General features: G+C 46.1%; 2 protein-coding genes and 1 long non-coding RNA gene across 9 annotated transcripts in view; 2 read left to right on the plus strand and 1 right to left on the minus strand.

Moving 5' to 3' along the window:
- Positions 1–6,367, minus strand: part of LRRC18 (leucine rich repeat containing 18) — a 27,961-nt gene extending 21,594 nt beyond the window's left edge. The window contains exons 1-2 of one of the 2 annotated variants that reach the window (XR_015241690.1): positions 6,212–6,367; positions 3,736–3,835 (exon numbers count right to left, since the gene is read on the minus strand). The gene's annotated coding sequence lies outside the window, so the exon portion shown is untranslated. The remainder of the gene's footprint in view (positions 1–3,735; positions 3,836–6,211) is intronic. The other variant, XM_086680249.1, reaches the window with a different exon arrangement.
- LOC147576041 (uncharacterized) overlaps positions 1–8,661 on the plus strand; it is a 22,527-nt gene extending 13,866 nt beyond the window's left edge. The window contains exons 2-3 of the long non-coding RNA XR_015241691.1: positions 224–7,699; positions 8,176–8,661. This is a non-coding gene — a long non-coding RNA (uncharacterized LOC147576041). The remainder of the gene's footprint in view (positions 1–223; positions 7,700–8,175) is intronic.
- Positions 1–11,407, plus strand: part of WDFY4 (WDFY family member 4) — a 295,121-nt gene that overhangs the window by 242,397 nt on the left and 41,317 nt on the right. For all 6 annotated transcript variants that reach the window (XM_086680248.1, XM_086680247.1, XM_086680245.1 and 3 more), the window contains 2 exons: positions 9,408–9,450; positions 10,567–10,686. In XM_086680248.1, the coding sequence (XP_086536374.1) occupies positions 9,408–9,450; positions 10,567–10,686 (163 nt within the window). The remainder of the gene's footprint in view (positions 1–9,407; positions 9,451–10,566; positions 10,687–11,407) is intronic.

An 11,407-nucleotide genomic window follows, 5' to 3' on the forward strand; every position in this document is an offset into this window, starting at 1 on the left:
TTTTTTTTTTAATTTTTTTTTTTTCCTCAACGTTTATTTATTTTTGGGACAGAGAGAGACAGAGCATGAACGGGGGAGGGGCAGAGAGAGAGGGAGACACAGAATCGGAAACAGGCTCCAGGCTCTGAGCCATCAGCCCAGAGCCTGATGCGGGGCTCGAACTCACAGACCACGAGATCGTGACCTGGCTGAAGTCAGACACTTAACCAACTGCGCCACCCAGGCGCCCCAAAAATGCTGTGGCTTCTAATCTTACTTTTTTCTATAGAAATATTTCCTGAATTCAGATTTCCCACTCCTCCTTGAGTCTTTATTGGGCTTGCTTGAAATTATTACTGAAGTATTCTGCACTGTCACCCCTTTTCTGATTTTAGGCAGATAGATATAACTTGCTGGAAATGGTAGGAAGAATGGCCATAATGACAGCCAGCAGCACTTGGTTTAGGGTGGGGCAGCTCTTTGGCATTTTCCAGATAGGGATGGTGCCCAGGTGGGAGCCATTTTGTCTGTTCCCTTCCTGTCGTGTATAAAGGTACTTAATAGAAGGCAGTCATAATAGAAGCAGGAACCACAGAGGCTTTGAGGCCATTAGAACTGGGCTCCACCCCATCTTTACCGCCAGCCTGGTTTTAATCATGAGCTCAGTTTACTGGTCAGCAAAACGGGTCAGAAAATTGTAGGTTGTTTTGAAAAGTAAATGTAGGGATGAGTATACATTGAGTGGCCAGTGTGGAGCAAGTGCTAAGTGCCTTTATGATGGTAAATACTGTTAGATCTACCAAACAGCACCGTAGTGATTGCTTCTCTCCACTGAGTAGCCCTAGGACACTCCCCACTAGTCATGGATACCAGGTTTAAGACTTGCGGACCGATCTTTGCAGATTCCCAAGGACAAAAGCCTTTGCAACCTTTTAAACACAAATGATTAATGATAATACTAATAACACAAGAAAAAACATAGCAACAATTAGAAGATACAATTATACCTTTGTCCACTTTTAACCTCTACAGCCTGCTACAGCCCAAGCTACTCACTTGCCCATTCATTCATGCATTCATTCAACACTTGTATTTGAGTCATTCTATATAGGTCAAGGTCAGGTCGGAAGATACACAGTGAACAAGGCAGACATTGCTGTGTTTCTCATGAAACGACGATTTTCGGAGAAAGCAAGTCAATCAATAAAAACAAAACAAAACCAAAAAGACTCGAGCTCAGTTCAGTTGCTGTAGATGTTCTGCAAAAAATCAAAACTGGTAGATGTCAAAGGGAATGCCAAGGGTCGGGAAGAGAATATTGGGGAGGAGGTGGCCAAATTTAGACTGAGAAGGTGGGGGAAGTCATCTCAGGTGACATTTGAGGTGACACTCGATGATGTCACATGGGAGGATTTGGAGAAGAGCACCGCAGAAAAGGTGCACTAGGTGCAAAGTCCTGTGTGTGTGTGGGGGGGGTGCTTGTGGTGTTTAAGAGAAAGGAGAAGCCAAGGGGGCTGGAGTAGGGACAGAAAGAAGGTGCAAGATAACGACAGAGAGCTGGCCAGGGGCTGCAGGGCTGCATGAGGTGGAGCATGTGAAGTTTAGAGGCGTCACCCCGGCTGCTGGGAAGTCTGCAGAGGTAGGGAGGGAAGAGTAGACAAAGACAGCCACTTGCAGGCAGGAGAAGAAGGTGGTGTGCACCAAGGGAGTGGGGAGGAGGACGGTGCATATTCGCCATATGTGGTGGGAGCAGAACCAATGGAAGGGTCTTCTGGGTTGCCTACGTGGGTCAAAGAGAAAAGGCAAGAGCAGGCTGGCATTTTGTATACATGTTTCTATACGTGTTGAGTGCTTATTTTATGTCCAAGGGCATCACATGTATTGTCTCATTTAATCCACCCATCCCACTTTACCGAGAAAGCACCTCGTGAGCCTCCAGAGCATGTCCCCTGTCACAGTCACATGCTGGTCAAGCAGAGCCAGCATCTGCTCAGTTTTCTTGTCTGAGGGCCGAACTGCCATTTGGCTTTTCCCTGGAAGTTTGATTTGACAACATCCTGTGATAAATTTGGCCCTCTGGGCTGACAAGAAAGCTGCTGACTCATCGTATTTTCCAGACACTAGCCTAAACTAAGCTGGAATCTGAGGGGACTTTCACTGCACTGAGGTTAAGCCCCATCCTTAAGACTCACTCCTCACAGCAAAGAAAGCATGTGCGTGTTACCAGACCCAGCTCTGGGGGCCGAGATGAGATCTATGATGTAGACTGGCAGGAAATTGGAGGTTGGCAATGAACCGAATTGGCCGTGGACGGAAAGCTGGCGATGGATGATGTGGCAGGGGAACCCACCATGCCTGTTTGGAGGGGGGCATGTTTCAGTGCACATCTTGTGTTCTAGGGACACCAGGGACCAGGAAACATCACCTAGTTTGGCTTTCCCATCGCCCAGATGATGGGTGGATGGAGAAAGCACGCCCACCTCTCGTCAGCAACAGTAGGAGAACCTAGGATCCCCAAGAGGAAATTGAAGCCACCAAGCACTAGGCCCTAAAAATTGGTCTCTAGACAACCGTGGGGGTTCAGGTGCTCTGCAGAGTGGGAAGTGGCTGTCTCAGTACCTCCCTTCTCCTCTGCAGGCTGAGGCTCAAGCCCAGAAAACATATGAGTCACCCTGGCTTGGAGACCAGTCACAGTTCTGTCTCTCCCTAGATATGTGACTTTGTACACATTTCCTAACCTTTCTGACTCCCCGTTTTATCCCAAGGAGTCAGTGTTCAGTACTTGGTTCACATAACATCACATACGATTCATAAATGTATTGAGAGCCTACTATGTGCCAGACCCTTTGCAAAGCAACAACACTGCACAGTTTTTAACACATTTGAAGTTTCTGCTTTCAGATTGTGTGTATGGATTATATTGACCACCTACTACAGGCCAGACATTTTACAGATATCCTAAGGAATTCTTATAACCATCTTATAACTAAGATGTACTGATCTTCATCTCCATGGGACATACGTGGGACTAAGGCTCAGAGAGGCCAAGTAGCCTGTCCAAATTTACCTACCTTTTCCCATTTAGGACATAAGGAATGTGTTCTAGTGTGTTCCTTGAAGAGTCTCTCCTCGAAAGGCCCAGCCCCACCTAGGACTTTACTTGTTAATGGATCCCAGTGTTCAGGATAACTTGTGGCAAGGGTTTGCCTCCAGACTTTTCAAAAGATGGATTGTGCTCCCAAAGCTACCACAGTCAGCAGTAATCAGGCTCCAGCCTCATGAGTGAAGAGAACCCCACCGCAGTTTCTTTGAGGGGTCAGTCACCAGTTGGGTTCAGCAGCAGTTCAAACACTAGTCTCCCCTGCTTGTAGGAGCAGCAAATTTTACCTTCTCATTTCAGACTCAGACTTTGGCAAGAGACCCGAGCATGACTCCAAAGGCCCAGACTCACACACCGACCTAACCAAGCTGAGCCATGGCCCCAGGCACCCAAGAAAGCCCTGCTGGGTCCCCAGCTGGGTCCCCTACTAGCTGCCCTTCCTGCCTGGGGCTCAGGGCCAGCTTCCTCCTCTCCTAAATAATGAATTAGCTCGCGTCTGGGGTTTGTAAATAAAGCATACCTACCGGGAGAACCGGCCATTTCCAAAGTTGCTTACTCAAAGGAGGAAAGCAAAAAGCAGAGTTTGAAGCCGTGGGTTGTTGGGCAAAGTTCAAGTAAATCGATAAATGCAGGGCCATCACCAGAGAAAAACTTACCCTGTTCATGCCAGTTCCTCCTCCTCGACTGTGAAACTTTGTCACCAGGCAACAGGAGACCCGGGGACCTGGAGTTAATTAGCATAATCTTGAGGCCAGCCTGCAAAGTGGGAACACAATAGCTGAAACCAGACACCCCAAACTTCCAGGCCAGCTAGCTGCCCCAGAGGAACCCTGGCCTGCCTGGGGCTTTCCTCCTGGCCTCCCCCAGCAGCGCATGGGCCTTGGGGCACTTAGTTACCAGGCAGAGCAGGCTGTCCATGGCCACCCCCGGGAAGTGGCTGTCCCTGCTAACAGGGAACAAAAGCCATGTTTGCCTCTTTTAAGGGACTAATAATCTTACTTTTATATAAAGCATTGAGTGAGTCCCGTGAAATATCATTTGATTTCCTTGTTGTTTGTCCAAATAGCTTTTCCAGCTCTTTGATTTGTGAGAGAGCAATCTTTTCCCTGTTTACTTGAATTTAATTAGTTCTTGTAGTTTTCTTTTTGTGCCCTTTTTACACTATTAAGTTACAACAACCATGCTCGGAAAAACCATACAATCCTATAGTCACTTTTTCCTCTATTAATATTACATCAAAGGCTGATGTGTAATTTCTAAAGTCTACCGTTCGACTGAATGTGGAAATACTGAATCTAGTGGACTTTGCTTTTCCTGTTGTTTCCGGCTTGGCACTATTGTGAATAAGGTTGCAATGAATGTATTTGTACATTTATAATCTTTTTGTTTGTTTTTTCTTTAAATTACATTCCCAGAAATTGAGAAAATTGGCAACAAGTTTAAATATGAAAACTATTATGCAAATAATAACATTGTAGAAAAATTTGAAAATGCATACATAGAAATGAAGAAATAAACATCCTCTAAATTGCGCTACCCAAAAAAAAGCTAAGAAATAAAGAAAATAATTAACAAATAAAAAATTGAAATGCAAAATTAATCCAACCACTATGCATTTTGAAAAGTACAAAAAAGCAAAATCAAACAGTTTAAAATAAAAATACAGTTAACCACAAAAACTTTAAATAGATGGATACCACCACTGTTTTGTTTACTGAAAAACCAAAAGAAAAAAGATCATTTACTTTCGACGATAAATGGGTTTAAAATAATTATCAAATGCAGATAAGTAGAAAATTAAAAATTACCTGAAGTTCTGCTACTCAGTGTATTTCCAGTTAGACTATTCGTAAAAGGACCTCATTTAAATTAGAAAATAAATAATATAAAAATCATAAAACACAGATAAGCATAAACAAAATCAATATTTCTTTTAAATTTTTAACATTTATTCATTTTCAAGAGACAGAAGGAGACCGAGCATGAGTGGGGGACGGGCAGAGAGAAAGGGAGACCGAATCCAAAGCAGGCTCCAGGCTCTGAGCTGTCAGCACAGAGCCCGATGCAGGGCTGGAACCCACGCTCCGCGAGATCATGACCTGAGCTGAAGCCGGACACTTAACCGAATGAGCTACCCGGGCGCCCCAAAATCAATATTTTAAGGAAGAAAATACAGAAGGAGATGAATACATTTTACAATGCAGATTTGTAAAACCTTATGAAAGTAAAGCCGCTCAATTTCAGCATCTCGAGGTAACTTCTGTTGGATATGCTTCCACTTTTAATACACATACACCTTCATGTTTATGCCATGGGTATGCAGTAATAACTTGGCTACCTTGCTAATGCTTACATTTTTAACTTCAAATTACACAAATTACTGGTTTTTCAGGTAAATGCCTTCTAAGTCAGCCAGAACTAAGGCTTTTGTTGTTGTTGCTTTTTGGTTACTTTTGTTTTCTTTTCCCCTTCAGAGGAAAGAGCTTGTCTTCCGAGTCAGGGCCCTGGGTCAAGGTCTGATCCCGGGAGTGTGTCGGGTATTCACCGGACCTGCTCCATGTCCGCTTGGGGTGGCTCCAGCAAGCTGTCACGAACTCCCCCTAGTCTGCAGGCTACTCCCTCACTGCACACGTCCATTCTTCATCTGTAAATGGAAGCAATGGCTACTACATGGGGTCTTTGTGGGAATGAGACAACGGGTAAAACGTCTTTGCAATCTGTAATGCGTTTGACAGTTATTGGTGTTTTTAGGTCTGTGGGTGAAGGGGGTGGGAGATACAGGCTTCCACTTATGGAAAGAATAAGTTACGAGAATAAAAGGCACAATGTAGGGAACCCAGTCAATGGCATTGTACTAGCGTTGTATGGGGTCGGACGGCAGCCACACGTGTGGCATAACGTATACAGATGTTGAATCACTATGTTGTACCCCTGAAACTAACATAACATCATGTGTCAACTATATTCAAGTAAAAAATATATATAAAAATTTTAAAAAAGAAGAAAAAAACAGTGTAGGAGTATACACAAATTCTCAAGTTAAATGAAACAATAAGTCAGAAGTAGAAAAATAAAAGACAACTACATAAGACAAGCACATAAACAAATAAAAAACTAAAAACCATGGCTCACCTTTGGTTAGGTGTCTTGGCACCACGGGTAATGGCGTCCTTTGCTGATGGCAGTGAAATGATGGATCTTCCTTGGAGCTCATAGCCGATGAAATGAGAAATGGGACACTGACATGCCTTTGTCTTCTGCACACCATTCCACCTGGTGGCAATGTCACAAAAGACCACCGGTAAAATTCTAGAACACTTTGTGAAATGGAAAATGACAGAGGCTGTCTCTTATTTCCTGAACTATAATAAGTACCTTTTGTTTCCTTCTTCCTGCTCCCTGCCCCCAACCCCCTGTGAAACTTACACAATACAGTAGCAAGACGAGCAAGCTTGGCCGTACTAACTCCACATCCTTGTAACTCCACTGCCTCAGGAAGGGTCAGCACATGTCCTTTTCAAGGTGGTGACCCTCACTGTCTCCAGCCTGGGCTCTGCCTGTGTTTGCAGCCTTCGAGGCAGACTGTCTTCCAGAACTAGGATAGGTGGCAGGCTCACAGACTGAGCCAGAGAACCAAATCTTCGCCTGAGCCTTTGCAACCTAAAGCAATGAATCCGACCATGTTTTGCTTTTGTTCACTGTTATTGTTGTCTGCAGGGATAACACAGACCAAAAAGATGATTTCTCTATGGGGAGTGGAAGAGGAGAGGTAAAGCCCAGCCTGGGAGTTGCTTTCTGTTGCTAAAACACCTAGCTAGGAAAGAATTGAATGAAAAGGGTTGGGAAGCCTAAAACAGAGTATATGATGGCCGCGGTGTGTGGTGGGAAGATGAAGGGGCACTCGGGCAGCCTTGTCCAGAAGGATCCTGGTGCAGTGCATGGGGCTGGAGCAGAGAATTCATGTGGTGTCTGTGGGCACCTGAACGGGACTGAGGAAGAGGGAATGGCCGGAAAGAGGAGACATTATTTGGTTTGCTTTGGTGAAACATCTTGAGCAAGGTCTTGAGAGTACAGGGAGAGTCTAAAGGACACAGAGGGGAGAAGAAATCAGAGCCAGAAGAGGAGCCAAGGTTTACCACAGAGGCCAAGGAGCCGGGCTCCACAAACCCCTGCTGTGCAGAAGAAGAGGTGTTTCATGTGGCGAAAGCCTCCTCCCCACGCCCTTCCCAGCTCCGGCCTCCTGTTGCACGTCTAAACTCTTTCCCCCTACATTGGTCAAAATCGTATTTCTTTGGTTCGATTTGTATTTCTTCCTAATTGTATTTGTAGAAACATAAATCAGTCCAGGCTTTTAAGAGGACTATTTGGCAATATGTAGCAAACTTTAAAAAAAAAAATGCTCATACTTTTTATCCCAGTAGTACGGCTGCCAAAACTTTCTCTCTTGGGTACACTCACAAAGTATGCAGAGATTTATGTCCAGAAGTGGTCACGGAGAGGTCATGTGTGAGGACAAAGCCCACCACAGAGTCAGGCTCAACCAGTTCTGATCCATGTGTGCAATGGCGTCCTGATGCTGTAGAAATGAATGCCACAGAACAATGTGAGGTGACTCCACATGTTGCATCCACACGACTCCTGAAACAGAATGCTACGGGCACCAGTGACAGTCACAACAAAGTTTATTACAATGAGAGGCAAGGCCGACCGATCGGGACCAACACTCTTGATAAGAGTGCGGCCCCGAACAGCCGGGGTACAGAGTTTTTATAACCGATCACATCGTTTTATCATCACCTGGGAACAGAACAAAGAAACAGGTTCCAGATGAGTTAGAAACAGTTGCCTAATGAGGTGTTTACTTTAGACTTTCTGCCTCTAAGTTGCAACCAGTGGATCTCCTTGACCCTGCCTCTGACACTCTTTTTTTTGAACTTTTGTTTCCTTAATTGGTGAAGCCTAATTTACAAGGGTATGAGGCGTAGTTTACCAGAGCAAAGCAAGGCTGTTATCTCTTAACCTTCAGTGTCAACACAAAGCTGTTATTTTTCAAGCTAAGCATTAGCCCTACACTACAATTTAACCCTTACACACAGTGTTGGGAAGCCAGTGACAAGGCACAAATAAGATTATCCACGTATCGTCAATTAAAAAAAATACAAGGGGCACCTGGGTGGCTCAGTCGGTTAAGCATCGGACTTCAGCTCAGGTCATGATCTCATGGTTTGTGAGTCTGAGCCCTGAATCGGAGCTCAAACAGCTCAGAGCCTGGAGCCTTCTTCAGATTCTGTGTCCCTGACTCTCTCTGCCCCTCCCCTGCTCACCCTCTGTCTCTCTCTCTCTCTCTCTCTCTCTCTCTCTCAAAAACAAGCACTAAAAAAATTTTTTTTAAATATAGTGGGCATGCCTGGGTGGCTTAGTTGGTTAAGCTCCTGACTCTTGATTTTGGCTCAGGTCATAAGCTCATGGTTCGTGAGTTTGGGCCCTGCATAGGGCTCTGCACTGACAATGTGGAGGCTGCTTGAGATCCTCTCTCTCCCTCTTCCTCTGCCCCTCCCCTGCTTGTGTTCTCTCTCTCTCTCTCAAAATAAATAAATACACTTAAAATAAAAGCAATGTAAGCAATAGACAGGCATGGGATAAAACTATTCTGGAAACTGTTAACTGTGGCTGCTTCCTGAGTGGGAGCAGTAGTGCAGAGACTCTTACATCTTGTGGCCTTCCGTGTATTATTTTAATTTTTTAATTTTATTGATTTTAAGAGAGAGAGAGAATGGGGAGGGGCAGAGAGCGAGGGAGAGGGAGAATCCCAAGCAGGCTCTGCACTGTCAGCACAGAGCCCGATGCAGGTCTTGATCCCACGAACTATGAGATCATGACCTAAGCTGAGATCAAGACTGAGCCACCCAGGTGCCCCTATCATTGGCATTTTTAAAACTATATACATAAGTTATAGTCACATGTCAGTATATAATAATCACATATATTATACTTACATGGGTAAGGAAGGCTGACACGTGCCCATGGGAAATCTAGTGTGGGGTAGCGAGGCCTCTGAGCCTGCTTCTGCGTGGCCCTATGACTTCTCCACAGGCCACACTAAAGCAGTAGAATATTCTAGCATCACAGCAGAACCAAAGTGACAGGGTGGTGTGGGGGCAAGAAGAACTTAGATAATAATCTTGTTATTATTATCCTGCCAGGCGAGCTGCTGTGTGCCCTGGAAGTCTGTGGCTTTCCTGGCCCCATAGATCCCCAGAAATTGCCACCTCTCCCCTCATCCATGCCTTGAGATATTTGGTCACCACTATTGTTTTCTGTTCCACAGGCGATACCCCGGCTCCGACAGGACCATGCTACAGAGGTGGCAGGTACAGTGACCCCCTTAGAGGACCGGAGGTCTGGGAAAACCCTCTGGGCACGCAAATCAGAAAATAGCTCAGATCCCAGCAGTTGGAGGGGTCCTATTTTCTAATTTATCAAAATGTCCCAAATATTTCCCTCAAAAGATCTCAGTGATCAAAAGCGGTACCTGAGGCTTGGAGTCAGAGCTGGGTAGTGTACGTGTGCGTGTGTGTGTGTGTGTGTGTGTGCACGTACACATGTCCCATGTGCACGCGCATGCTCCACCCATGCAGATATACACATATGTGTAAATGGACACAATCTAGAGGGGCACACGCGTTCACTTCTTGTTCTGAGAAGACACATGTGATTCCCAGCTTGAATGGACTCACATTTGGCCTCTGGTTCTCGTGAGAGGCACAGGGGCCCCAAGAAGGCCAGTCCTAGACATCATGTGGCAACAAGAAGTGAATGCTTGGTCACTCCTGTCCAAAACCCTTTTCCAACGAGAGGGCCAAGAGAGACTACAGAATGCGGGTCCCAAATAAGAGGTGGGCAGTTCATTCACCCACTGGCCTTGGTAAAGTCTTCCCAAACACAGTCCCTGATTCCACCTTGACTGTACCTTTTAAGGCCCTAAAAATGAGTGTTATCCCAATAGGCAGGGACAGAACAGAAAGTCCCTAAATCCCCAGAAGAAGACCGATCATTCAGCCTCTCAGCGAGGGCTTCTTTCTCTGTGACCGCAAGGTCCCCTCAGCTAATTTTTTTAAATCATAAAAAGGCCAGCAGTAAGTTTACCCGCAGCATCTGTGCTCTTGTTTTAATCAACTTTTGAGTTTCACACCCAACAGTTAACTGAAAAGATGGCTTTATCCTGGGCTAGCGACTGCTGAGCTATATATTTTTTTTCTGGTTGACTTTGCTTCCTGAGTATATTTGCTTCAGTTCCCTTTGCAATTAGCACAGTCTCTGGGATCGGGCCTGGCTTGTGCAGAAGGTGCACGGGGAGCAGTGGACATGTGTGCTGCCTGCTCTCACCCACACAGTGAGGGCTGCAGAAGACTAGGGATTGACCTCCCGTGGCCCTTAGGAAGATGCCAATCACGTTTGCTTTATCTCTTCTTCGTCTCTTCTGGTAGAAAAGGGACATCAGCAATTTTGAGTATCTCATGCACCTCAACACCATGGCTGGAAGGACGTACAATGACTATATGCAGTATCCCGTGTTTCCCTGGGTCCTGGCCGACTACACCTCACAGGTACAGTATTCACATGGATGCTGTTCAAATGTCCTGAGGCTTTCTGACCATGAAGACCAGAGCATACTAAATCAGCACGCAGAGCCCCCACTGCAAGGTTCAGTCCACCTGGCCCTGAGGGCTGCTCTGTGCTCGGCCCCTCACCCCAGAGGAGGCCTTTGGAATCTGGCTGCTTGGGTTTCTGTCCAGCCCCACCTGTGGGAAGGTGACCCCACATATGGGATGATCAACATGATGAGGACAGTTGCTAACATGTGCCCCAGAGGGCTTCCCGGCTGACTCACTGCTATCAAGGCAACTGATCCCCACCTGCTGAGACACTGCCATGGACCAACGCTAGTCCTTCAAGGGCAGTAGGCCATGGAACTTGTTCCTTGAATCAACATGTGTATTTGGGCAGGGGGGTGGGGGTGTGGGTAGAGGAGAGGAGAGAGACAGAGAGAGACCCAAAGAGAAGAAATCACTGCCTGGTAGCCTGACCTCAGCAACTGAGATGTTGGTATGTAGATTTTACCCAGGATCTAGACTTGAGACACAAAGGGTTGGGTAAGGCTGATGGCAATACCAGATAATTTCTGCTTCGGGTCTGTGTCCCTGGACCTCAGCAGGCAAGGGAGGGGAGGAGGACAGCTCGCACAGCTGGGCCAAGGTGATGTTGCTGGGAACGACCTGGCGATGAAGCACTGTCCCAACCAGCTGAGCTCTGGCCGTCCAGAGGGTT

Source organism: Puma concolor, chromosome D2, assembly GCF_028749965.1.
Source record: "Puma concolor isolate L17-30 chromosome D2, mPumCon1.1.hap2, whole genome shotgun sequence".
Classification (NCBI taxonomy): domain Eukaryota; kingdom Metazoa; phylum Chordata; class Mammalia; order Carnivora; family Felidae; genus Puma; species Puma concolor.